Source organism: Squalius cephalus (genome assembly GCF_949319135.1).
Source record: "Squalius cephalus genome assembly, chromosome: 22".
Taxonomy (NCBI): domain Eukaryota; kingdom Metazoa; phylum Chordata; class Actinopteri; order Cypriniformes; family Leuciscidae; genus Squalius; species Squalius cephalus.
The window spans coordinates 192,951-220,597 of NC_137143.1; the positions used below are offsets into that span (position 1 = coordinate 192,951).

At 45.1% G+C, this 27,647-nt stretch overlaps 1 protein-coding gene across 1 annotated transcript in view; it reads right to left on the reverse strand.

Moving 5' to 3' along the window:
* mettl1 (methyltransferase 1, tRNA methylguanosine) overlaps positions 1–27,647 on the reverse strand; it is a 51,273-nt gene that overhangs the window by 16,415 nt on the left and 7,211 nt on the right. The window contains exons 3-4 of the mRNA XM_079857069.1: positions 24,621–24,805; positions 4,209–4,322 (exon numbers count right to left, since the gene is read on the reverse strand). Of these exons, the coding sequence (XP_079713195.1) occupies positions 4,209–4,322; positions 24,621–24,805 (299 nt within the window). The remainder of the gene's footprint in view (positions 1–4,208; positions 4,323–24,620; positions 24,806–27,647) is intronic.

Here is a 27,647-nt window from a genome sequence, read left to right on the forward strand (position 1 = left end):
TGTGCGTCGAACACCTGAGAGTGTGTGTCGAACACCTGAGAGTGTGTGTCGAACTCCTGAGAGTGTGTGTGTCGAACACCTGAGAGTGTGTGTCGAACACCTGAGAGTGTGTGTGACGAACACCTGAGAGTGTGTGTGTGTCGAACTCCTGAGAGTGTGTGTGTGTCGAACACCTGAGAGTGTGTGCGTCGAACACCTGAGAGTGTGTGCGTCGAACACCTGAGAGTGTGTGTCGAACTCCTGAGAGTGTGTGTGTCGAACACCTGAGAGTGTGTGTGTGTCGAACTCCTGAGAGTGTGTGTGTGTCGAACACCTGAGAGTGTGTGTGTGTCGAACACCTGAGAGTGTGTGTGTGTCGAACTCCTGAGAGTGTGTGTCGAACTCCTGAGAGTGTGTGTGTCGAACTCCTGAGAGTGTGTGTCGAACTCCTGAGAGTGTGTGTGCCGAACACCTGAGAGTGTGTGTCGAACTCCTGAGAGTGTGTGTGTGTCGAACACCTGAGAGTGTGTGTGTGTCGAACTCCTGAGAGTGTGTGTCGAACTCCTGAGAGTGTGTGTCGAACTCCTGAGTGTGTGTGTGTCGAACTCCTGAGAGTGTGTGTCGAACTCCTGAGAGTGTGTGTCGAACTGCTGAGAGTGTGTGTCGAACTCCTGAGAGTGTGTGTGTCGAACACCTGAGAGTGTGTGTGTGTCGAACTCCTGAGTGTGTGTGTGTCGAACTCCTGAGAGTGTGTGTCGAACTCCTGAGAGTGTGTGTGTCGAACACCTGAGAGTGTGTGTGTGTCGAACTCCTGAGAGTGTGTGTCGAACTCCTGAGAGTGTGTGTCGAACTCCTGAGAGTGTGTGTGTCGAACACCTGAGAGTGTGTGTGTGTCGAACTCCTGAGTGTGTGTGTCGAACTCCTGAGAGTGTGTGTCGAACTCCTGAGAGTGTGTGTCGAACTGCTGAGAGTGTGTGTCGAACTCCTGAGAGTGTGTGTGTCGAACTCCTGAGAGTGTGTGTCGAACTCCTGAGAGTGTGTGTGTCGAACACCTGAGAGTGTGTGTGTGTCGAACTCCTGAGTGTGTGTGTGTCGAACTCCTGAGTGTGTGTGTGTCGAACTCCTGAGAGTGTGTGTGTCGAACACCTGAGAGTGTGTGTGTCGAACTCCTGAGAGTGTGTGTGTCGAACTCCTGAGAGTGTGTGTGTCGAACACCTGAGAGTGTGTGCGTCGAACACCTGAGAGTGTGTGTGTGTCGAACACCTGAGAGTGTGTGTGTCGAACTCCTGAGAGTGTGTGTGTCGAACACCTGAGAGTGTGTGTGTGTCGAACACCTGAGAGTGTGTGTGTCGAACTCCTGAGAGTGTGTGTGTGTCGAACACCTGAGAGTGTGTGTGTCGAACTCCTGAGAGTGTGTGTGTGTCGAACACCTGAGAGTGTGTGCGTCGAACACCTGAGAGTGTGTGTGTGTCGAACTCCTGAGAGTGTGTGTGTCGAACACCTGAGAGTGTGTGTGTGTCGAACTCCTGAGAGTGTGTGTCGAACTCCTGAGAGTGTGTGTGTGTCGAACTCCTGAGAGTGTGTGTGTGTCGAACACCTGAGAGTGTGTGTGTGTCGAACACCTGAGAGTGTGTCGAACTCCTGAGAGTGTGTGTCGAACTCCTGAGAGTGTGTGTGTCGAACACCTGAGAGTGTGTGTGTGTCGAACACCTGAGAGTGTGTGTGTGTCGAACACCTGAGAGTGTGTGTGTGTCGAACACCTGAGAGTGTGTGTGTGTCGAACACCTGAGAGTGTGTGTGTGTCGAACTCCTGAGAGTGTGTGTGTGTCGAACTCCTGAGAGTGTGTGTGTGTCGAACTCCTGAGAGTGTGTGTGTCGAACTCCTGAGAGTGTGTGTCGAACTCCTGAGAGTGTGTGTGTCGAACACCTGAGAGTGTGTGTGTCGAACTCCTGAGAGTGTGTGTGTGTCGAACACCTGAGAGTGTGTGTGTGTCGAACTCCTGAGAGTGTGTGTGTCGAACTCCTGAGAGTGTGTGTGTGTCGAACACCTGAGAGTGTGTGTGTCGAACTCCTGAGAGTGTGTGTGTGTCGAACACCTGAGAGTGTGTGTGTGTCGAACACCTGAGAGTGTGTGTGTGTCGAACACCTGAGAGTGTGTGTGTGTCGAACTCCTGAGAGTGTGTGTGTCGAACTCCTGAGAGTGTGTGTGTGTCGAACACCTGAGAGTGTGTGTGTCGAACACCTGAGAGTGTGTGTGTGTCGAACACCTGAGAGTGTGTGTGTGTCGAACTCCTGAGAGTGTGTGTGTCGAACTCCTGAGAGTGTGTGTGTGTCGAACACCTGAGAGTGTGTGTGTCGAACACCTGAGAGTGTGTGTGTGTCGAACACCTGAGAGTGTGTGTGTGTCGAACACCTGAGAGTGTGTGTGTGTCGAACTCCTGAGAGTGTGTGTGTGTGTGTCGAACACCTGAGAGTGTGTGTGTGTCGAACACATGAGAGTGTGTGTGTGTCGAACACCTGAGTGTGTGTGTGTCGAACTCCTGAGAGTGTGTGTGTCGAACTCCTGAGAGTGTGTGTGTGTCGAACACCTGAGAGTGTGTGTGTCGAACACCTGAGAGTGTGTGTGTGTCGAACTCCTGAGAGTGTGTGTGTCGAACACCTGAGAGTGTCGAACACCTGAGAGTGTGTGTGTCGAACTCCTGAGAGTGTGTGTGTGTCGAACACCTGAGAGTGTGTGTGTCGAACACCTGAGAGTGTGTGTGTGTCGAACACCTGAGAGTGTGTGTGTGTGTCGAACACCTGAGAGTGTGTGTGTGTCGAACACCTGAGAGTGTGTGTGTCGAACTCCTGAGAGTGTGTGTGTCGAACACCTGAGAGTGTGTGTGTGTCGAACACCTGAGAGTGTGTGTGTGTCGAACTCCTGAGAGTGTGTGTGTCGAACTCCTGAGAGTGTGTGTGTGTCGAACACCTGAGAGTGTGTGTGTCGAACACCTGAGAGTGTGTGTGTGTCGAACACCTGAGAGTGTGTGTGTGTCGAACACCTGAGAGTGTGTGTGTGTCGAACTCCTGAGAGTGTGTGTGTGTCGAACACCTGAGAGTGTGTGTGTGTCGAACACCTGAGTGTGTGTGTGTCGAACTCCTGAGAGTGTGTGTGTGTCGAACTCCTGAGAGTGTGTGTGTGTCGAACTCCTGAGAGTGTGTGTGTGTCGAACTCCTGAGAGTGTGTGTGTCGAACTCCTGAGAGTGTGTGTGTCGAACTCCTGAGAGTGTGTGTGTTGAACTCCTGAGAGTGTGTGTGTCACACACACCTCCACATCTCCAGTCCAGCACAGTTTACATGGAGATCAATGCAGTGGTCTTGCCTTCCACACTTTGAACTGTCCCAGATTCCCCTGACAGAGCGAGTCGAAACAGCGGGACAGCAAACATTGGTCTTATCGCGTGTCATTGGCGTTTACTCTTTAGACAGTGCAGATAGAATAATCGGAAGATAAGATTCTCAGAAGTATCAAAGGGACTTCAGCAGCCGTTCACTCTCACTAACATGTGCCTGGAATGAAGACGATGAGGAAAGCGTTTACATGAAGTTATTTCACTGCTTTAGTTGAGCTGTATCATCAGATCCCTCATCTAACCTTCGTCCTCACATTTCCACTGGAGACAGATCTACATATACACTCCTTAAGGCGGGTTCTCTCTTTCTACAGCCTTTCCAGACGTTTCCTCGCCTCCAGCAGGGAACAACACACACACACACACACACACACACACACACAGGTTCCACATGAGTGCTGAATGTGCAGTCAGTCTGTATTAATAACCCACATTCACAAATACAAGCCTGCCATTGTTCTGCTTTCATCTACCTCCCTCAGTGCTGTCACACACACACACACACACACACACACACACACACACACACACACACACACACACACACACAGATAATATGCCAAGACTGACAGAAGGTTATTTCAGAGCCATGTTTTCTCTAATTCCATATCAATAACATTAAGGTAAAGCTAATAAATAAAGAGAGTCGCTCTCGAAGTAGATTTCCACATCAAAAGAAGTAAATCTGTACGGCCTCTCCTAAAGCTGGAAGAGTTCGGGCCTTTCAGGTCATCATGAAGGATTAGAACTGGTGATAAATGTGCTAGCAACCCCTTGCACTGAACATCAGGCATTGGTTTGTTTTGAACGGCTCATAAAGAGTAAAGCGCTCTTACCCCGACCCGGAGTGTGTACGCGTACTCCGCCAGTAGCGTAGGGCTAATGATGCGCCACTTGTGTTTGGTTTTCTTGAAGTGTGGATCCGGAAAGAGAAAGAACATCTTACTGAGCTGCAGAAAACAGAAACAAATGAAAGCATAAGGTTAGCTGTGATTTGTGGAACTGTACAGTATCTGTTAGGGAAGATAGTTGCTCTACTCTTACTATATTTACCAGATCTTTTATGGCAGTAATAGTGAGAGTAATATATAATTACGCAACTTTGAAAGTGAAGTTCCTTAAAACTACCATAATTTAGATGGTTAAAGTCAAGAAATCTTGTCTACAGCGCTGTGCTCGAGAAGAAACTGTGATGGAGCCTTTTGTCACGTTAAATGAGCTTGTTGCTGTAGAAGTCACAAATGAATAAGCTGAACTACTGCAACTCTTCAGCCGCTCACAGCGCCACCTTGTGCTCTGGAGGAGGAAATGCTCAAACTCTGAAACGTTATGATCTCCGACTGAGTCCTATAGCTAGCTGTCTTCTACGTAGTGTTAATTTAGTCAGTTGCTTTTTAATTTAGCCTTAGTCCTGTATCAAATGTCATTTTTAGCTTTTATCATATTTAGTCAATCTATCCTGGTTTATGTTTAGTCAAGTCTCAGGGGCTGTTTACACAACACCGGTTTCAACTAAAAACTCAAGACTTTTTATCCGTTTTGGCTGTTCATTTACACAACAACAGCGTTTTGGTGGCCTGAAAACGCAAACTTTTGAAAACTGGTTTCAAAATGCAAGTTGGATGGAGATGGATAGGTCTATAATAATATTTATTATTAATTAAGCAAAAGCACGCAATTAAGAAATTATGATATTATCATATTGCCTATTATTGCGCGTGATGTTGCCTATAGACAAATTAAGTTTTCTATTATCAATAAATGATGAAAGAATATGTAACATAAAATAACAGGCTTACAAGAAAACATTTTCACCCAACCCAGCCTTTTAAATCCATTCACTGATTGTGTCTTTATTATTATTACTATTATTATTACTATTTTTATTATTATTATGCCTATTAAACCTAAATAAAATAAAATGTTAAATTCCCGTAAAGTGAATTTCCCGTAAAAATTTCCGTGCGCCAGAATACGCTTTATTGGCATGACTGTTGGGCATCTATACACTATATTGCCAAAAGACATCCCTAACCCTAACCACTGAATTCAGGCGTTCCAATAACTGCCATGGCCATAGGCCACAGTTCAGGGTAGCTGCACAATTTTTAAAGTCAAATTTAAGGCTTTTTAGGACCTGAAGAAATCAAAATTAATACCGTACATTAGGGGTGCGCAATATTGACAAAAATATGTCTCGATATTTTAAAAGTTTTGTTGATAATAATTAGATGATATTTTACTGATTGTGTTTTTGTACTGGTACCCTGGCTGGTTTAGGCCTGTTGTTGACAGCAGACCCACGAAGATATTCATATTTTTTATATTCTATGCAGTGGTCAGTTCACAGTAGTGACCGAAATTAACATTTTTATTAAGGGGCAATATTTACCACTTTAAATTGATTTTCAGGGGCATTTTCACATATGGACATTGTTTCTAAACGTATTTAGAGGTATGCATCACCTTTTATGTCAAATTCTAACATTCAAATGAAATTATATTAGAATAACACAGTACCAATGTCAAAATAAATCATTAAATTAAAATCCATCCTTGCAGTGCAGAGGTGACACAGAAGCGGCATCAGAACTGGCATTAGCCTACTATTCATACTTCATTTACAATTGCATAAATAAAGCCATTCAATATTTAAATATGAAAAGATTTATAATTTTAACATTTTAAAGGATACTTTAAATATGAAACTAAAACCACCAGTAGGTGGCGGCAAGTCACTGTCTTAAGCGAGTTGTTGGAGTCATTTATTCAACCGATTTGTTCAAACGGCTGATTCATTCAGAAAAACAAGTGATTGTTCATTGAATCGTTCAAATGATTCGTTCAAAACGCGGATTTCAATAAAAAAAAGAAATCATCGCTGTCTGTTGGACTACGGCTTCATTATGAAATTCTCGTCGGCGATATAAAGTGAAAATTGACAATATTGTGTCCAAAAAGTAACTCACAATGTTAACTTTGTTAATTTAACTGTTGTATAAAATAAATAGCACATTTGCAGTTGTGCACAAGAAAACGGCACTCTTGTTCATGTGATATTCTAATATAACAACATAATATGATATAAATATAAGACAAAAACTCATTTGGGGACATCTGTAACTGCACTGATAGTAGGGCGGTTAAGCGCAAAAATCGATCACTTTGCGATAAAAGCATCAAATTTGGTAGGAGGGCTGACAAAGGGGGTCTGATCAGATTTAGGACCGTAGGCGCTTGAAATTTGACCCCTGGGGGTCATTTTTCAAAATGGCCGCCAAATATGGATTTCGTAATGGGAAAATGGATTAAAAGCTGCCAGAAACATAAAATGCAATAACATATTTCACCATAAATACATGTAAATATGAGCACACTTTCACAAAGAAGGTCTTTAAACTTTAAAATATAAGATATGTTTTAAAATTTGCTCCTGTAATACTAAATATTACTATACATGGGTTAATGAATTATCTGTAAATTAATGTTATGTGATCAAAATTAGACATCACAGTGACAAGTGATTAAGAGCTGATCTTTGTCTGGTCTCTACCAAAGCAATTCACCAATGGTGATACAAAAAGGTTTTTAAACAGTTGACATGGAAAGAGACATGCAAGCTAATCTACCAGGTCTACTGCTAACTTAAAAGATGTGTGCTAATACCTTAAAAAAATATTGGCTACTCTATTTCACTTAACTGGCACAAAAAAGATTAAATCGATTGACTAATTGTGGTAATCATGCTAATCGTGCTAATTTACGTTTTTCTTGTGAGAAAACCACTTGCAAATAATCCAGCAGGACTCAACAGTTCTTGCAATTAATATTTCTAGTCAAGGTCAGAGCATTTGGAGAGCAAAGAATTGACTGAGATTAGCTTTGGGTGGTAGCCTGGTTAAAACCAGACCATTCTCAGTAGTAACTGAGTTATGGTCTGGCAAAGCTTCTTTAATAACTTATTTCCAAAGGGGCGTCACCAACGGACGTCGCTCAAATGCCTCTGGGCGCAATTGGATAGACCTAAAACTCCTAAAACCAATCAGAGCGATCGTCATCATGTAAAGCCATATGCTGCGTCCCAATTCCCCTAAGTTACACTACACCATAAAAGTATGCACTCATTTTGTGAAGAAAATGTATTTACTTTTGAATGTGTAGCAAAAAAGTAGGCAAGCTTTGGGACACACTACTTCGTCATCTTTATCGGACGGATCTGTCGCGTGCATCCTGTCACGTAAACTGCCCTGTCAATCATCTCGTCACAGTTAAAATCCTCTATTAAATCTAATTTAATTTCCTACCGTTTCGGAGAGAAATGTAGTAGCACGTTCATCTGCCAGTGGGTCTTTCATGGAGACTGTCCTCATGTGTTTGCAATTTGAATATAATAATGCATTTAAAAGTTGAACGGACGTCGCTCAAATGCCTCTGGGCGCAATTGTATGGACCTAAAACCAATCAGAGCGATCGTCATCGTGTAAAGCCCGCCTCAACGTTTCTGGTCGGTGCCGCGATTTCGAGGCCATGGAAATGGACTTGAATGAGCTCTTTGCCAGACTACTTGCAGAGCAAATCTAAATTTGCCGGAAGTTGTCTGGGTTTTCCCAGCCTATTTGGGTGGTATAAACTAGCCGTACAAGAGCACAGAGTTACAATGAAATAAATAGGATGAATTGCAGCTAGTTTAGATAACCAGCCTAAATGAAATTCTGTGGAAACGTACACCTACTTTATTTCACAGAATCCTAACTCTAAATTCCTGCAGACTAAAATCTATTTTATGTTATATTTGCCTGTCTGAGTTATGTTTGCTTACTTGCTGTATTAGCCTACACTATTTTTACTGAGTAACAGTGAGAAACACATTCAACTGACTTTGCCTTTATCTCACTTGTAGTCAAGAGTAAAACATCCCACCAGTTCCCTAGATTTTAAAGAGAATAATATTTAACCACCACAAGTGGAACCTACTGACTGAATAAGGAGGATTCACTGACAAACTACCAAGTAAAAATGATGCGTATTAGTATATGCACACAATTTAATATGAAAATATTTAAATATACATTTAAAAAGTACATCATTTCTGATAGATATCATAACCTCTTTTCCTTTTTGTTTAAAAATGAACTAGATTGATTAATGATCAAATGTGCAACTTTTTAAATTGTTAATTTCTGTCATCTATCCATTATGACATTATGAAATCCATATTTGGCGGCCATTTTTTTTTTTTTTTAAACATATCTTATATTTTAAAGTTTAAAGACCTTCTATGTGAAAGTGCTCATATTTACATGTATTTATGGTGAAATGTGTTATTGCATTTTATGTTTCTGGCAGCTTTTAATTCATTTTCCCATTACGAAATCCATATTTGGGCCAAATTTTGAGCGCCTACGGTCCTAAATCTGATCAGACCCCCTTTGTGAGCCTTTCTACCAAATTTCATGCTTTTATCGCTAAGTGATCGTTTCTGGTGAAAATCTGCGCTTAGCCGCCCCACTATGACACATCACGCAGTGAAAGCAAGCATGAGAGACAAACGCGATGTCAGCCGCACTCGCAGTGCCTCGTACATAGTTAAAACAATGATTACAATATCATCATAGTTCATAGACAACATCGCACACTCCTAAGCACATAAAGAATGAACTTACAATTGAACTGACATTTACTCGTTTTCTTCTCTCCTCTCGCGTGCAGGAGACAGACGTAGACTAATATGCTGCCATAAGTGACGCAAATTGTCACGTGAACAAGCAAATCCACAAAGATAGAATTAAAAAAATAATACGTAGGCCTACGCTAATTAGATAATAATTTAATTAATTTCGAAAGCATTTAGATAAGTCTAAGTCAAAGTGTCATCTAAAATCTAAGACCTTTTAAGACTTTTTAAGGATCCACGGGGACCCTGCAGTTGTGTAAATTAAGCACTAGGCATGCAGACGCTTCTACAAACATCTGTGAAAGAATGGGTCGCTCTCAGGAACTCAGTGAATTAAAATGTCCTCACTACTAAATTTTCCACGTTCAGCTGTTAGTGGTATTATAACAAAGTGGAAGCAACTGGGAACAACAGCAACTCAGCCACGCAGTGGTAGGCTACGTAAAATCCCAGAGCAGGTCAGCGCATACTGAGGCTCACAGTGCGCAGAAGTCGCCAACTTTCTGCAATCAATAGCTAAAGACCTCCAAACTTCAGTGGCCTTCAGATTAACAGTGCATAGAGCTTCATGGATTGATGGTGTAAAGCGTCAGATGTAGTGATGTAAAGCGTGGGATGCAGTGGTGTATGGGATGCAGTGGTGTAAAGCGTGGGATGCAGTGGTGTAAAGCGTCAGATGTAGTGATGTAAAGCGTGAGATGCAGTGGTGTAAAGCGTGGGGTGCAGTGGTGTAAAGCGTGGGATGCAGTGGTGTAAAGCGTGGGGTGCAGTGGTGTAAAGCGTGAGATGCAGTGGTGTAAAGCGTGGGGTGCAGTGGTGTAAAGCGTGGAGTAAAGCATGGGGTGCAGTGGAGTAAAGCGTGGGATGCAGTGGTGTAAAGCGTGGGGTGCAGTGGTGTAAAGCGTGGGGTGCAGTGGTGTAAAGCGTGGGATGCAGTGGTGTAAAGCGTGGGATGCAGTGGAGTAAAGCGTGGGATGCAGTGGTGTAAAGCATGGGATGCAGTGGTGTAAAGCATGGGATGCAGTGGTGTAAAGCGTGGGGTGCAGTGGTGTAAAGCGTGAGATGCAGTGGTGTAAAGCGTGGGGTGCAGTGGTGTAAAGCGTGGAGTAAAGCATGGGGTGCAGTGGAGTAAAGCGTGGGATGCAGTGGTGTAAAGCGTGGGGTGCAGTGGTGTAAAGCGTGGGGTGCAGTGGTGTAAAGCGTGGGATGCAGTGGTGTAAAGCGTGGGATGCAGTGGAGTAAAGCGTCGGATGCAGTGGAGTAAAGCGTCGGATGCAGTGGTGTAAAGCCTGGGATGCAGTGGTGTAAAGCCTGGGATGCAGTGGTGTAAAGCGTGAGATGCAGTGGTGTAAAGCGTGGGGTGCAGTGGAGTAAAGCGTGGGATGCAGTGGTGTAAAGCGTGGGATGCAGTGGTGTAAAGCGTGGGATGCAGTGGTGTAAAGCGTGGGATGCAGTGGTGTAAAGCGTGGGGTGCAGTGGAGTAAAGCGTGGGATGCAGTGGTGTAAAGCGTGGGATGCAGTGGTGTACAGCGTGAGATGCAGTGGTGTAAAGCTTGAGATGCAGTGGTGTGAAGCGTGAGATGCAGTGGTGTAAAGCGTGGGATGCAGTGGTGTACAGCGTGGGGTGCAGTGGAGTAAAGCGTGAGATGCAGTGGTGTAAAGCGTGGGGTGCAGTGGAGTAAAGCGTGGGATGCAGTGGTGTAAAGCGTGGGATGCAGTGGAGTAAAGCGTGGGATGCAGTGGTGTAAAGCGTGAGATGCAGTGGTGTAAAGCGTGGGATGCAGTGGTGTAAAGCGTGGGATGCAGTGGTGTACAGCGTGAGATGCAGTGGTGTAAAGCTTGAGATGCAGTGGTGTGAAGCGTGAGATGCAGTGGTGTAAAGCGTGGGATGCAGTGGTGTACAGCGTGGGGTGCAGTGGAGTAAAGCGTGAGATGCAGTGGTGTAAAGCGTGGGGTGCAGTGGAGTAAAGCGTGGGATGCAGTGGTGTAAAGCGTGGGATGCAGTGGTGTACAGCGTGAGATGCAGTGGTGTAAAGCTTGAGATGCAGTGGTGTAAAGCGTGGGATGCAGTGGTGTAAAGCGTGAGATGCAGTGGTGTAAAGCGTGGGGTGCAGTGGTGTAAAGCGTGAGGTGCAGTGGAGTAAAGCGTGGGATGCAGTGGTGTAAAGCGTGGGATGCAGTGGAGTAAAGCGTGGGATGCAGTGGTGTAAAGCGTGGGGTGCAGTGGAGTAAAGCGTGGGATGCAGTGGTGTAAAGCGTGAGATGCAGTGGTGTAAAGCGTGAGATGCAGTGGTGTAAAGCGTGGGGTGCAGTGGTGTAAAGCGTGGGGTGCAGTGGAGTAAAGCGTGGGATGCAGTGGTGTAAAGCGTGAGATGCAGTGGTGTGAAGCGTGAGATGCAGTGGTGTAAAGCGTGGGATGCAGTGGTGTGAAGCGTGAGATGCAGTGGTGTGAAGCGTGAGATGCAGTGGTGTGAAGCGTGAGATGCAGTGGTGTAAAGCGTGGGATGCAGTGGTGTAAAGCGTGAGATGCAGTGGTGTAAAGCGTGGGATGCAGTGGAGTAAAGCGTGGGATGCAGTGGTGTACAGCGTGGGGTGCAGTGGAGTAAAGCGTGAGATGCAGTGGTGTAAAGCGTGGGGTGCAGTGGAGTAAAGCGTGGGATGCAGTGGTGTAAAGCGTGGGATGCAGTGGTGTACAGCGTGAGATGCAGTGGTGTAAAGCGTGGGATGCAGTGGTGTAAAGCTTGAGATGCAGTGGTGTAAAGCGTGGGATGCAGTGGTGTAAAGCGTGAGATGCAGTGGTGTAAAGCGTGGGGTGCAGTGGTGTAAAGCGTGAGGTGCAGTGGAGTAAAGCGTGGGATGCAGTGGTGTAAAGCGTGGGATGCAGTGGAGTAAAGCGTGGGATGCAGTGGTGTAAAGCGTGGGGTGCAGTGGAGTAAAGCGTGGGATGCAGTGGTGTAAAGCGTGAGATGCAGTGGTGTAAAGCGTGAGATGCAGTGGTGTAAAGCGTGGGGTGCAGTGGTGTAAAGCGTGGGGTGCAGTGGTGTAAAGCGTGGGGTGCAGTGGAGTAAAGCGTGGGATGCAGTGGTGTAAAGCGTGAGATGCAGTGGTGTGAAGCGTGAGATGCAGTGGTGTGAAGCGTGAGATGCAGTGGTGTGAAGCGTGGGATGCAGTGGTGTAAAGCGTGGGGTGCAGTGGTGTAAAGCGTGAGATGCAGTGGTGTGAAGCGTGAGATGCAGTGGTGTGAAGCGTGGGATGCAGTGGTGTGAAGCGTGAGATGCAGTGGTGTAAAGCGTGAGATGCAGTGGTGTAAAGCGTGAGATGCAGTGGTGTGAAGCGTGAGATGCAGTGGTGTGAAGCGTGAGATGCAGTGGTGTGAAGCGTGAGATGCAGTGGTGTGAAGCGTGGGATGCAGTGGTGTAAAGCTTGAGATGCAGTGGAGTAAAGCGTGAGATGCAGTGGTGTAAAGCGTGAGATGCAGTGGTGTGAAGCGTGAGATGCAGTGGTGTGAAGCGTGGGGTGCAGTGGTGTAAAGCGTGAGATGCAGTGGTGTAAAGCGTGAGATGCAGTGGTGTAAAGCGTGAGATGCAGTGGTGTGAAGCGTGAGATGCAGTGGTGTAATGCGTGGGGTGCAGTGGTGTAAAGCGTGAGATGCAGTGGTGTGAAGCGTGGGATGCAGTGGTGTAAAGCTTGAGATGCAGTGGTGTAAAGCGTGAGATGCAGTGGTGTAAAGCGTGAGATGCAGTGGTGTGAAGCGTGAGATGCAGTGGTGTAATGCGTGGGGTGCAGTGGTGTAAAGCGTGAGATGCAGTGGTGTAAAGCGTGAGATGCAGTGGTGTGAAGCGTGGGATGCAGTGGTGTGAAGCGTGGGATGCAGTGGTGTAAAGCTTGAGATGCAGTGGTGTAAAGCGTGAGATGCAGTGGTGTAAAGCGTGAGATGCAGTGGTGTAAAGCGTGAGATGCAGTGGTGTGAAGCGTGAGATGCAGTGGTGTAATGCGTGGGGTGCAGTGGTGTAAAGCGTGAGATGCAGTGGTGTGAAGCGTGGGATGCAGTGGTGTAAAGCTTGAGATGCAGTGGTGTAAAGCGTGGGGTGCAGTGGTGTAAAGCGTGAGATGCAGTGGTGTGAAGCGTGAGATGCAGTGGTGTAATGCGTGGGGTGCAGTGGTGTAAAGCGTGAGATGCAGTGGTGTGAAGCGTGGGATGCAGTGGTGTGAAGCGTGAGATGCAGTGGTGTAAAGCGTGGGATGCAGTGGTGTAAAGCGTGGGATGCAGTGGTGTAAAGCGTGAGATGCAGTGGTGTGAAGCGTGAGATGCAGTGGTGTAAAGCGTGGGATGCAGTGGTGTAAAGCGTGGGATGCAGTGGTGTAAAGCGTGAGATGCAGTGGTGTAAAGCGTGGGATGCAGTGGTGTAAAGCGTGAGATGCAGTGGTGTAAAGCGTGGGATGCAGTGGTGTAAAGCGTGGGGTGCAGTGGTGTAAAGCGTGAGATGCAGTGGTGTAAAGCGTGAGATGCAGTGGTGTAAAGCGTGAGATGCAGTGGTGTAAAGCGTGAGATGCAGTGGTGTAAAGCGTGGGATGCAGTGGTGTAAAGCGTGGGGTGCAGTGGTGTAAAGCGTGAGATGCAGTGGTGTAAAGCGTGAGATGCAGTGGTGTAAAGCGTGAGATGCAGTGGTGTGAAGCGTGAGATGCAGTGGTGTAAAGCGTGAGATGCAGTGGTGTAAAGCGTGAGATGCAGTGGTGTAAAGCGTGAGATGCAGTGGTGTGAAGCGTGAGATGCAGTGGTGTGAAGCGTGAGATGCAGTGGTGTAAAGCGTGGGATGCAGTGGTGTTAAGCGTGAGATGCAGTGGTGTAAAGCGTGAGATGCAGTGGTGTAAAGCGTGAGATGCAGTGGTGTAAAACGAGGGGTGCAGTGGTGTAAAACGAGGGGTGCAGTGGAGTAAAGCATGGGATGCAGTGGTGTAAAGCGTGAGATGCAGTGGTGTAAAGCGTGAGATGCAGTGGTGTAAAACGAGGGGTGCAGTGGAGTAAAGCGTGAGATGCAGTGGTGTAAAACAAGGGGTGCAGTGGAGTAAAGCGTGAGATGCAGTGGTGTAAAGCGTGGGATGCAGTGGCGTAAAGCGTGAGATGCAGTGGTGTAAAGCGTGGGGTGCAGTGGTGTAAAGCGTGAGATGCAGTGGTGTGAAGCGTGAGATGCAGTGGTGTGAAGCGTGAGATGCAGTGGTGTAATGCGTGGGGTGCAGTGGTGTAAAGCGTGGGATGCAGTGGTGTTAAGCGTGAGATGCAGTGGTGTAAAGCGTGAGATGCAGTGGTGTAAAGCGTGAGATGCAGTGGTGTAAAACGAGGGGTGCAGTGGTGTAAAACGAGGGGTGCAGTGGAGTAAAGCATGGGATGCAGTGGTGTAAAGCGTGAGATGCAGTGGTGTAAAGCGTGGGATGCAGTGGTGTAAAGCGTGAGATGCAGTGGTGTAAAACGAGGGGTGCAGTGGAGTAAAGCGTGAGATGCAGTGGTGTAAAACAAGGGGTGCAGTGGAGTAAAGCGTGAGATGCAGTGGTGTAAAGCGTGGGATGCAGTGGCGTAAAGCGTGAGATGCAGTGGTGTAAAGCGTGGGGTGCAGTGGTGTAAAGCGTGAGATGCAGTGGTGTGAAGCGTGAGATGCAGTGGTGTGAAGCGTGAGATGCAGTGGTGTAATGCGTGGGGTGCAGTGGTGTAAAGCGTGGGGTGCAGTGGTGTAAAGCGTGAGATGCAGTGGTGTGAAGTGTGAGATGCAGTGGTGTAATGCGTGGGATGCAGTGGTGTAAAGCGTGGGATGCAGTGGTGTAAAGCGTGGGATGCAGTGGTGTAAAGCGTGGGGTGCAGTGGTGTAAAGCGTGGGATGCAGTGGTGTAAAGCGTGAGATGCAGTGGTGTGAAGCGTGGGATGCAGTGGTGTAAAGCTTGAGATGCAGTGGTGTAAAGCGTGAGATGCAGTGGTGTAAAGCGTGAGATGCAGTGGTGTAAAGCGTGAGATGCAGTGGTGTGAAGCGTGGGATGCAGTGGTGTAAAGCTTGAGATGCAGTGGTGTAAAGCGTGAGATGCAGTGGTGTAAAGCGTGAGATGCAGTGGTGTAAAGCGTGAGATGCAGTGGTGTAAAGCATGGGATGTATTTTTCTATGGGATGCAGTGGTGTAAAGCGTGGGATGCAGTGGTGTATGGGATGCAGTGGTGTAAAGCATGAGATGCAGTTTTGTATGGGATGCAGTGGTGTAAAGCGTGAGATGCAGTTTTGTATGGGATGCAGTGGTGTAAAGCGTGAGATGCAGTTTTGTATGGGATGCAGTGGTGTAAAGCGTGAGATGCAGTTTTGTATGGGATGCAGTGGTGTAAAGCGTGAGATGCAGTTTTTATGGGATGCAGTGGTGTAAAGTGTGAGATGCAGTTTTGTATGGGATGCAGTGGTGTAAAGCATGAGATGCAGTTTTGTATGGGATGCAGTGGTATAAAGCGTGAGATGCATTTTTCTATGTATCGGATGCAGTGGTGTAAAGCGTGGGATGCAGTTTTTATGGGATGCAGTGGTGTAAAGTGTGAGATGCAGTTTTGTATGGGATGCAGTGGTGTAAAGCGTGAGATGCAGTTTTTATGGGATGCAGTGGTGTAAAGTGTGAGATGCAGTTTTGTATGGGATGCAGTGGTGTAAAGCATGAGATGCAGTTTTGTATGGGATGCAGTGGTGTAAAGCGTGAGATGCAGTTTTGTATGGGATGCAGTGGTGTAAAGTGTGAGATGCAGTTTTGTATGGGATGCAGTGGTGTAAAGCATGAGATGCAGTTTTGTATGGGATGCAGTGGTGTAAAGCGTGAGATGCATTTTTCTATGTATCGGATGCAGTGGTGTAAAGCGTGGGATGCGGTGGTGTATGGGATGCAGTGCTGTAAATTGTGGGATGCAGTGGTGTAAAGCGTCAGATGCAGAGGTGTAAAGCATGGGATGCAGTGGTGTAAAGTGTGAGATGCAGTGGTGTAAAGCGTGGGATGCAGTGGTGTAAAGCGTGGGATGCAGTGGTGTAAAGCGTGAGATGCAGTTTTGTATGGGATGCAGTGGTGTAAAGTGTGAGATGCAGTTTTTATGGGATGCAGTGGTGTAAAGTGTGAGATGCAGTTTTGTATGGGATGCAGTGGTGTAAAGCATGAGATGCAGTTTTGTATGGGATGCAGTGGTGTAAAGCGTGAGATGCAGTTTTGTATGGGATGCAGTGGTGTAAAGCGTGAGATGCAGTTTTGTATGGGATGCAGTGGTGTAAAGCGTGAGATGCAGTTTTGTATGGGATGCAGTGGTGTAAAGCGTGAGATGCATTTTTCTATGTATCGGATGCAGTGGTGTAAAGCGTGAGATGCAGTTTTGTATGGGATGCAGTGGTGTAAAGCGTGAGATGCATTTTTCTATGTATCGGATGCAGTGGTGTAAAGCGTGAGATGCAGTTTTGTATCGGATGCAGTGGTGTAAAGCGTGGGATGCGGTGGTGTATGGGATGCAGTGCTGTAAATTGTGGGATGCAGTGGTGTAAAGCGTCAGATGCAGTGGTGTAAAGCGTGGGATGCAGTGGTGTAAAGCGTGGGATGCAGTGGTGTAAAGCGTGAGATGCAGTGGTGTAAAGCGTGGGATGCAGTGGTGTAAAGCGTGAGATGCAGTGGTGTAAAGCGTGGGATGCAGTGGTGTAAAGCGTGAGATGCAGTGGTGTAAAGCGTGGGATGCAGTGGTGTAAAGCGTGGGATGCAGTGGTGTAAAGCGTGGGATGCAGTGGTGTAAAGCGTATGATGCAGTGCCTCATAGATCTCGGCTCATAGATCTCTCCTCATAGATCTCGGCTCATAGATCTCGGCTCATAGGCCTCGGCTCATAGATCTCGCCTCATAGGCCTCGGCTCATAGATCTCTCCTCATAGATCTCTCCTCATAGATCTCTCCTCATAGATCTCGGCTCATAGATCTCGGCTCATAGGCCTCGGCTCATAGATCTCGCCTCATAGATCTCAGCTCATAGATCTCGCCTCATCGGCCTCGGCTCATAGATCTCGGCTCATAGATCTCGGCTCATAGATCTCGGCTCATAGGCCTCTCCTCATAGATCTCTCCTCATAGATCTCGGCTCATAGGCCTCGGCTCATAGGCCTCGCCTCATAGGCCTCGGCTCATAGGCCTCGGCTCATAGGCCTCGGCTCATAGATCTCTCCTCATAGATCTCGGCTCATAGATCTCTCCTCATAGATCTCGGCTCATAGATCTCTCCCCATAGATCTCGCCTCATAGGCCTCGGCTCATAGATCTCTCCTCATAGATCTCTCCTCATAGATCTCGGCTCATAGATCTCGCCTCATAGGCCTCGGCTCATAGATCTCGCCTCATAGGCCTCGGCTCATAGATCTCGCCTCATAGGCCTCGGCTCATAGATCTCTCCTCATAGTGACGGAGGGCAGAGTTCATGAATCTGAGCCGCCGTCAGCGTTTCTGCACGTTACCGTCTGGAATTCCCCCTTCATGAGCTTTTTTTTACACCAGGACCACCTCACACTGCCATCGCACAGTCATTCCCTTCACATCAGCGGCTAATACTGCAATATGTCTGCACACTAGCTTTTATTAGACAAATAAATAAAGACAGAGAAACTGGGATAATTACTGGGATCAGCAGGCCTCAGGCTGTCTTCTCCAGCTGGAAAACACACCACTTTAATTAAGGCTTTATTAAAAGAAAGCAAAAAGACGGCGCTGTAAATAGACTGTGTTCACTTTGGGGTTTCATGCCAAAAGCCCTCCAGAGCTGAAACATCATTTCAGTCTGATGCGGTTCATTCTCTTGTCATGTTCAGGTGTGCTGACGGTGTTATTCACATCCCTGAGACCAATGAATCCAATGTAAAATTCTTAAGTAGAAAGACTGAAATGTTTTCTTGTAAAGGCACCGACTGATGGCAACAGACACCGTCGGTTTTGTCAGATCCGTGTCTTGTGTTTTCGCCGACTGAACATGTTGAACGTGTGTTTGAAGTGACGTACTGCAGTGTGTGTCTGTCGCCGCAGGAACAACTGGCCTAAAGATATACTTAAATAATCTTCTATTTATTTACAACTTAGCTATTTTATTTATAAAGATATAAACTTAGCATTTTCTACTAAATGACTACTTAAGGCTAGAAATAGATGGCACAAAGCATTTTAAGGAAATGAACATCTCATTTAACAAGTGTTAACAGAACATGCATGAACGGAGTAGATGCTTACTGAGAAGCTGGAAGAAAGTTTGATTAATATGATCAAATAAGAGTGTGTCCATTTGACACAGATGCCAGACGAGAGTCAGAAGTATTGGGCTGATCAACAAGAAGAGATGCTCACTTAAAGTTCCTGTAATACCACTCTACTACAGTACTGACGTCTGCACAGGTGTTTTAGTCCTTTACCATCTATTCATTTACTCAAACACACTCTGTCCATCACAAAAGCAGGAATTCAGCAGTGAGATTTACATCAGAATCAGAATCAGCTCAAACTGGAGACAGAAATGCCAAATAAGAGTACTATCCAAACTAAAGAAAAGGAAAAATCCTAGTTTAAACGCATGTGCAAAGGTCTGGAAAATGCAATCTTTGTTTTCACATGATTTGACAAAAGTTAATTAAGAAAGATTAGAAGACGTAAATGTTTCATAAAGAGTTGGTTTGGGGTCTGTCAAGTTTCAGTGCCTCTTTTGAGCCCTAACTTCAAATGCTGGTGTCCTGAAGGAGTTTCACTGGGTTTTAAGATGCTGGCAGACGATGGGAACAAACCTTCTCTCTCGCTGAACTATACAGCTTTACTTCCCTCATCTACAAGTCCAGACAGTCCTCTCTGCACTAGACATTATAAAACATTTTCTGCTTCAGTATTGGGTCCTTGAAGTATACGAGTCTATGCCTTAGAGTGTGTTTATGGATTATTCCTGTTCCAGAGTTAAAACAGACCACCGTACAGAAGACAAGCTGAGGCAGAGCGAGATCATGAGAATGTCTTCAGGGACTCGATCTGAGTCTGAGTCGATCCTGAGTCGTTCTGTAGGTACAGGGATTTAGTCAGATGATGTCCATTATAAATCAGGACTTCAGCTTGTATTTAGTGTCTCATTTTGTGATGCAGTCTGTAGTTTATTTGTCTGTGATAAAAGCATTGGGTAGATGAGCTTTTGCTTTTGAAAAGCCACAAGCAAAAGAACGCAAAAAGTTTAATATAATTCTTCAACACATCGCCATTGATTCAAAGAGCTGATGAGGTAATAAAACACTTCAGAGAAATTAAGAACTTTTATACTTTCCAGAGTGGAAAGTAGAAACTAAAGAAGGGCATGCGTTTTAATCAGGAGGGCTCGATGTAAACTAACAGCTGCTGTGACCCAGCAACTATGATTACAGTTATTCTTCATCTGGATCCGCTAACAATTAATGCTATATCGCGTACAATAGAAGTACCATTTCATTGGCTAGGCGCCAACCAATAAAACGGCTCCTTTGAACACCCCCGCTTATGAAAAGACCGTTCAAAATGCTCACAACCAGACAGATCCTCGTGCAGATTCGCCCGTGAGACTGGTTATTATCAGGTATATCAGTACACCGTCCTGCCGTTCGGCCTGTCTTTAGCACCCCGTACATTCACGAAGTGCATGGACACGGCTCTCGCCCCCCTGAGACGTCAGGGCATGTGGATTCTGAACTATTTGGACAATTGGCTGATTCTAGCACAGTCAGAGGAAGAGCTTATTTCTCACAGAGCAGTGCTCCTCGGCCACCTGGAAAGCCTGGGTCTCACGGTCAACTGGACCAAGAGCTCATTACTGCCCAGTCAGTCATTTCTAAGGTTTCCTCCTTTCTAGGTTTAGAACTGAACTCTGTGGTAATGACGGCCCGGCTGTCGACGCCGTGTTCAACACCTGGCCGCGTCTTTCCAGAAGGGCAGCGCCGCACCTCTGAAAACACTTCAGAGGATGCTGGGATGTATGGCTTCAGCTGCAGCAGTGCTGGGTCTACTGCGTATGCGCCCGCTGCAACGCTGGTTGAACGCTCGAGTGCCTCACCGAGCCTGGGCGTCCGGCGACATATGGATCAGAGTGACTCAGAGCTGCGTTTCAGCACTGAGACCCTGGTTAGCTGTGTGGAGATGATAGCGGTCGAGAACGCGCTCAAACGTTTCCTCCCACACATACGGGGCGCCACCATGTTCTAGTCCGTTCGGACAACATGTCCGTGGTGTCCTATGTGAACCACCAGGGCGGTGTCAGATCCAGGACTCTCTGCAATCTGACAGATCGCCTTCTCGTGTGGGCCCATCACTCGTTGCGCTCGCTGAGAGCCGCGCACGTACCGGGCCACAAGAATGTTGGCCCAGACAGACTGGCCAGAGACAACGTTCCCCCGGGAGAATGGTCTCTGCACCCTCAGACAGTCCAGTCGCCATGGCGCCTTTTCGGCAAAGCGGAAGTCGACCTTTTTGCGTCAAAAGACAACGCTCTTTTATTCTAGATCTGCTGTAAAGCCTGAACACTCTCTGTTACTGTAATCTATTATCACTGTAAAGCTGCTGTGAAACATCTACATTGTTAAAAGCACTATATAAATGAAGGCGTAAAGCCCGACGGGCCCCGACTTATTTACGCCCCTAGGGCCTGTTTTAGGCTTATCCTTTTTTATATTTTAGACATTAATTAAAAGAAAATATGAGAAGTTGACGATGGAAAAACAAACATAGAAAGACATTTTATAACCTATCACATACTTTATAACACTGCGGGCTACGCAGCAAAGAAGAGAGCGCTGGCCGAGTTTGAGGAAGAGTGGGAAAACATTGTGGAGCCGGAGGAGGAAAACGATGAAGTACAGCATTACATGCGCCAGCATTAACGGGTACATAACATGCACAGTTTCACCTAATCTCATGTTAATCTTGAGTACCTATAGAGTAGTAGTGCATCCTTAATATCTCAAAAAAGTGTTTAGTTTTATTAAATTTATAAAAGAAAAATACAGCTTACCGATTCTCTCCGGGAAAAGCCGAGGTCCTGGAGGCGGAGCTATAGAGTCAAGCAGTAGTGCTTGATTTCCAGCAAAAGACAGAAATCTGATCCAGTTGTACTTACATGACTGGGGTCTTTTATCACTGGGACCGCTCCACGTTTTAATAGCAAACGATTTGCAAATCCAGCGTCGACCTGAGCCTTGTTAATAAAACATTCGTCACTGAAATGACCAGAACACACAACCGCACTTCCTACACTCCGTTGCTGCCCCGGAAAAACAAACTGCATCCACTGTTCCTGTAACTCTGGATTCTTTGGGAAGCTGAACACGGTAAGCTTTCCCTCACATCCAAAAACACACTTTTTTGGAGACATTCTTGAACAAATCCTATGCAGCGCTGCCGATGATTTCCTGTTGAAGCGCGTTGATGTGCGCGGTCTCGCTCTCCTCTAGTCGACGTGCTCGCGGGCGCGCTTTTCCGAGAGAAATGCTCATATAAGGAGTTGCACTCTGATCTACGTCATTAGATCCACGGTCGAAAAAAAACCAGCCGAAACTTGTACCAACCCGGAAGTAAGATTTTCGGCACAGAAATTCTCCGTTATTCGTCCAAAATATTTTTTTTAAACTTTGCCCATGTTTAGCATGAGAATCCATCTCTTTAACACTGTAAACAACTCTGAATACATGAAACACCATTGTACCCCCCCTTTAACGGGTCGGACACGGGTCGGGTTAGGCTTAGATCTGACCTCTGACCTGTGCAGGGCTAAACCATGCAAATTAAGCTGTCGAGCTGAGACAAAGAAACTCTTTCCTGCTCCGAATGTCTTGATCCGATTGGTCTAACTACCCATAAAAGGAGTGGGCTTCGAACTCCTTAAAGAAGGACGCACACGCCTAGGGCTGTGCCGGTAAACTTGACAACCGCACCACCGCGGTTGTAAAGCGCCACCGCGGTGGCTGAGTAGTACCGGCGGTTGTTCGCCTAAAAAAAAAATTTGTATATGAATGTTGTTTTACATTAATATTATGACACACAAAGCTTTGTTTACAAAAGAAATAATAGGTTAGCAATTAAATGTTATATCGCAGCCATGGAAAAGTTTTAATTCATGACGAATGAGAGAGTTGTACGTGAGCCCGTAAACTTAAGCTTTGTCGGCTTTGAATTCTGGTTTGCGATCTGGTCACCCGATTATCAGCGAATTAAAAAATATTCCATTAGTTATTCCTTATAGAAAGCTTGAATTGTCTACTTTTAAACAAAACAATTCAAAACGGAAAATAAACCGACTAGCATATCCGTATGAAGTGTGCATTTCTCTCTATAGGCGCGTTCACTGCGAAGAGTGAGCATCGTCAACTTCATCTTTGCAGCCCGACACTGACACACACACACACACACACACACACACACACACACACACAGACACAGACACACACACAGACACACACACAAAACACTTTATTAATAAACAATTCAAATGTCTCCTTGCTATATTTGACACGTTCATAATCATTACTTTTGCCGGTTCTTTGTGACAGCTGTTATGTGCGTTATTGGCAGCGTCACCCTCCGGTTACATGAACGCGTCACCGCCGCATCAGCACCAGAACATGGAGATTTTATTTTAGAGAATGATCGCACAACAGACATTAGAACATTAGATATTCTATAATTAAATCAACTAATCGAATATTCAAAAATCGTGACTCATCCCTGCATGGAATCTCTTTTTTCTTTTCCCATATCTTCACTCGCGTCTCACCCAAAGAGGCGTTATAAACGTTTCTTCCTTTGTTCGCTTTTAGGTCGATTATTTTCGTATTCTTTACTGTGGTAAAGTAGAAAAAACACTGTAGGACAGATAGCCTACATTTTTACTTGTACGTCAAATTCTTTTTAACACAGTTTGTGCTTGTTATTAGACATATGATAATTGGTAAGGCGCGTCAAGTTCATTTTGTAAAGTGCGTTTCACACGCGCGGGTGATTTTAGTTTTGCTTTCTCTGGCAGCGCGCAAACAGCCTAAATGCCTTGCCCTTGTAGAAGATAAATTCGCTCTTCATACCTTTTACAAGTAGAAAACATGAAGATATCAGAAAAGAGATCGATGGTCTCTTTCCTGCTCGTGTCCCACATCCCTCTCAAAGCGCAGAGCGGTAGGCTTTATCACGCGCCTTTGTGTGGAAATATTAAACGAAAAAAAAAAAAAAAAATAGATTCAACTTTATTATATTATGTAAGTTACCAGTATTTACTGATATTTATTTCAATGCTTTACAGGCTTTAGTGTGTTGTTTGTTTCTTTCTTTTTTTCTTTTTCAAAACAACCCCCCCCCCCCCCAAACACCGCAACACCGCCGGTATTTGGGTCCATTACTACCGCGGTGGTAAAAAACTGCCACCGTCACAGCCCTACACACGCCATCGTGCTCACTCTTTCTTTTACGACTTCTTGTTTGGTCTTGTCTTGTCTGCTCTCCGTTTTGTTTTGCATTTTTTACTTTTGCTTCTTAGTTTTGTATTAGTCGTACCTCCGGCTCCTTGCCTTGTTTTAGTCTCGTGTTCACTCATCTCTACCTAGCTAAGTTTCTGGCACTCTTACAAGTAAACCGTCTGAACTTCCCGCAAACTACACGAGCTCCGGAAGAACCGGAAGAACGCGTCCAACTAACGGACACACCGAGAACAGACACTCACACACACGCTTTCCTGCTCAGCAACAAAAGATCAATGCAAGTATGGTGTTTTTCAAGGTTTAAATGCGTTAAGGTTATATGCCCCTGCTTAAGGTGGTTTGATTTTTTTTTTTGCTGGTTCTCAAAGGTTCAGTGTTTGTGATATGTTTGCCATTCTGTAATCTGCTCTTTCTTTCTTTCTTTACTTTCATTATACTACTCATATATGTATTCTTTGTTAGATGTAGTTTTATGTTTATAGCTTCATTTATTAAAAACCCATTATACGCTTGATTGTCTCTGTTTGCTGCTCACAGAACAAAAGCCTCTTAAATGTGTGATCTTAGCTACAAGCTTTATAAAGTGTGATCAGCCTACAAGTTAATAATCTTATAAAACAAGAGAGTTATTCCTCATGGCCAGAGGAATAGACTTTCTTGAGAGTTTAAAAGAAGAATCCTCCTTGAGAGTTGATAAGAAAATCGCATGATGCGTTTGGCGGACAAACAAATTATTCGATGTGAAATTAATTTCGTAGGCATTCACAAATTTGATATAGCCCATCTGTATATTCATAATTAATTGTAATTCGTTGTGGTTAATTATTTATATATAGAGATACAAATATATGGGCTTTGTATTCCATTTTTGGGCGATTTAAAATGTGTAGGTAATGGCTTATAACCAGTATGATTAATTATTGATTATGAATGATTCATTATTAATTATACATTCCCCTCATTTGAGCTGTTTTGCTACAATGATCACACACAGATGTGCTCTGGGTATTTACACATTACTAACGTCACACACACACAGCTGATAAACACACACACACACACACACACACACACACACACACACACTACCTGTCCCTTGGTGAAGAAGTTGGGCAAGTACTTCATGGCGTTGCTGCGCAGGCAGGAGATGTTCTGGTACCGGCCCGGTTCAGCCGATCGCAGCGAGCGGATGCGGTCCTGCACATAATCCGACACTTTCACCCGAATCTCCAATCCCAGGATCAGCCGGTCGGGGAACAGCTCCGACAACCGAACTAGCAGAGGAACATTAACAGCAATTAACATCTCGTCTGAACCAATCATCGTCCATCCAGTGCATCACACACACAGGCCCTGCACAGGCTGTCAAATCTAACTCTTTCATGTCAGGGTAAACACTTTAAGACATGTTTATTAGTATTTTCAGAACACAAATCAGCTTTACAGGAAACTTGTGTTAATGTCTGTGAGCCGCAGTGAATGAGCTGAAGTCACAGTGATGTTGAGAGAAACGTGAGATGAAGCCCAGAAGAACTCTGGAATGATATAAGAGGGAACAGCGCGGCTGAGGCCGGCACAGATGAAGAGTTAAATCTTATAAGCTCAGCAGATGTTGATCGTGTTCATCAGAATTATTACAGACATCTGAGACACTAGATTCACTGATGAAGTGAAACACAAACAGGTTCGTAAGTTTATTTCAGTTAAAGGACAGTTTACTAACCTGCTCCTGACAGGGTTTTAATTACCAGTCACACAAACGAACACAGACGAGTTCAATGCAACCCATGGGCGAGACTTAATCAACTCTGAACCGAAGAGTGAGATTCATCACCAATTTTTGCTCAGATGATCTCAGGGACGATTATAGATCTGCGGAAACGCTTCATTCTTGTGCAAGAATAAGATTCAAGTGCACATTTCAACACATTTTCATGATTTAAAGGCGGTTTCAGCAGCCTCACAGAAATAAAATGATCTCAGATCTGATTCTGGTCTCCAGATTAGCCGAGATCTGCTGATGTTACACACCGATCTGCTCACAGCTTTACATCTACCCTCAGCTAGCTGTGGCATGAAGACCAATCATGACCTTTCAGATCATGAACGCAGCGACTAAAGGCTTTTCCTCGAGTGTTTGTGGTTCAGTCTGAACATGTACGGTGAAACCTCGAGGAACACGATGGCAGAACAGAGCCTCACGGCGAGCTTCACGGCGACGGATGAACTATACAGGTTAGGATGTCGTTATGCCTTCAGAAAGCCAACTTAGTTCCAGGTTTTATATGTTGTTCGATGTTGTGAAGCTATAAGGTGGTACTATAGAAGTTAATTTTTGTTTATTATAAAAACTCTGGAAGAAGAGCGAACAGTTTGAGAGCGTGAGAACAGAGGAATCTTTACTTCTGAATAACCAATCATGATGAAGAATGCAGTGACACTGAATCAGAGTCAGAAACACCGGTGAAGCTAACGCTAACCCTGATGCTAACGCTAACCCCAGGGTTTTTCCTACATTGAGGGGATTCCAGGATTCCCACACAACACGTCCGCTAAAGTCCGATTCGCGACCTAATGACTCCTTTGAGCCGATTCATTATAATGAATGGTTAAAGCAATTGGTCTGCCCGTCAGTGTCTGAATCGGTGTATAACAAATCATTACTTAGAAGAACATACACATCTGAAATGAGAAAGTAAGTGTGCTTACCTCATTTAGCAAGAGTGTTTTGTAAAATTTAGCCTTAATAATCCACAGTATGTATAGGCCTATGACAATGTGTAGTAAATTACCTATAAAATCATTTAGTTTAAAGTTAGACTGGAGTGAGATGAAACTAGATCAAAGCACAAATCAAGCTGTTGCTAGCTAGCTAGCTGCTAATTTTATATGGTAAAAAATTACACTATTACACATCTTAACGCTACGTTTTTAATGCTACTTTTTAATTTATATGATTATACTAAAATAATTATCAGGTCTATCAAAAAAGGATTTTATCTTTCAAAACAAACTATTTCTTTGTATTTATTTTAAATTTAACATTTATTGTCAATATTGGGCTTGTGGGTCATGGGTGCTCTAGGGTGCTCTCTGCTGTGTGTGGTGTCCACCACCGAAGACCAGTTTTGACCAGGAAAAACCCTGTACTTGATGCTTTTCTGTTCTATCTTGAATAACGTGACGCGTCCATAACGTGTTGTTCCCATAACAGAGATGTAAAGCGCTGTTTCTCTGGCTTTTTTCAAGGCTCATAAAAATTGTGGCTTGGCTTGACGAGCAGTCTAATGGTGTAATTCTAACAAAATCCAAATTTTAAACATATTTTATGGGCCTTAAGCGTACACTTCCTATTTGAGCAAATGCAGATGAATGATGAATGAGCAGTTATTTCAGAGCAAGATCGCCCAGTGTAAAGCCAAACGTGACTGCTCGATGTGGCCGTTATCTGATTGGCTCGAGTAGGCGGTGGGTGGAGTCCGCTTATTTGTGGATTTGTCTGCACGTCGACGCTAGAAGTGTTTCTAAACCCACAGATGCTTGAGGGGATTCACTGATGTGTGCAGCGATTTACAAATGCACAGAAAGCGGTTCACAAATAAATGTCAGGCAGAGATTTGTTTGTAAAATTATAAAACATTTGTAAATATTTTATTTATTTGCAAATCTCATTTTATTTATTTGTGTATTTTATAATTTTTTGTGAAACTCTTTACATTTATTTGTGAATATTAATCCATTTATTTGGAATATTGCAACAATAATAACCCCATATGTACTATACTATACTGTACACACACCCAAAGCACTTTACAATCAAATCAGGGGATCTCTCCTCAACCAGCTCACCTCACACACACACACACACACACACACACTCAAGCTATAGTGGAGACCAAGCGTGCCGCACAAGCCCTGAAAAGTGAAGCCAAAGCGTCTCGATCGCCCCCCGGTGGCTGGTCCTAGTATAGGTCATAAGCCCCCCCCCCCCCCCCCCCCGTGTTATTCGACGGGACGTGAGACCAACTAAACAATTAAATTACACTTCAAATATCTTTTTTCCGAAGGTGGTTTCTTTCATTTGCTGTCGTTTTTATCACGCTGATGTAAGTTCAA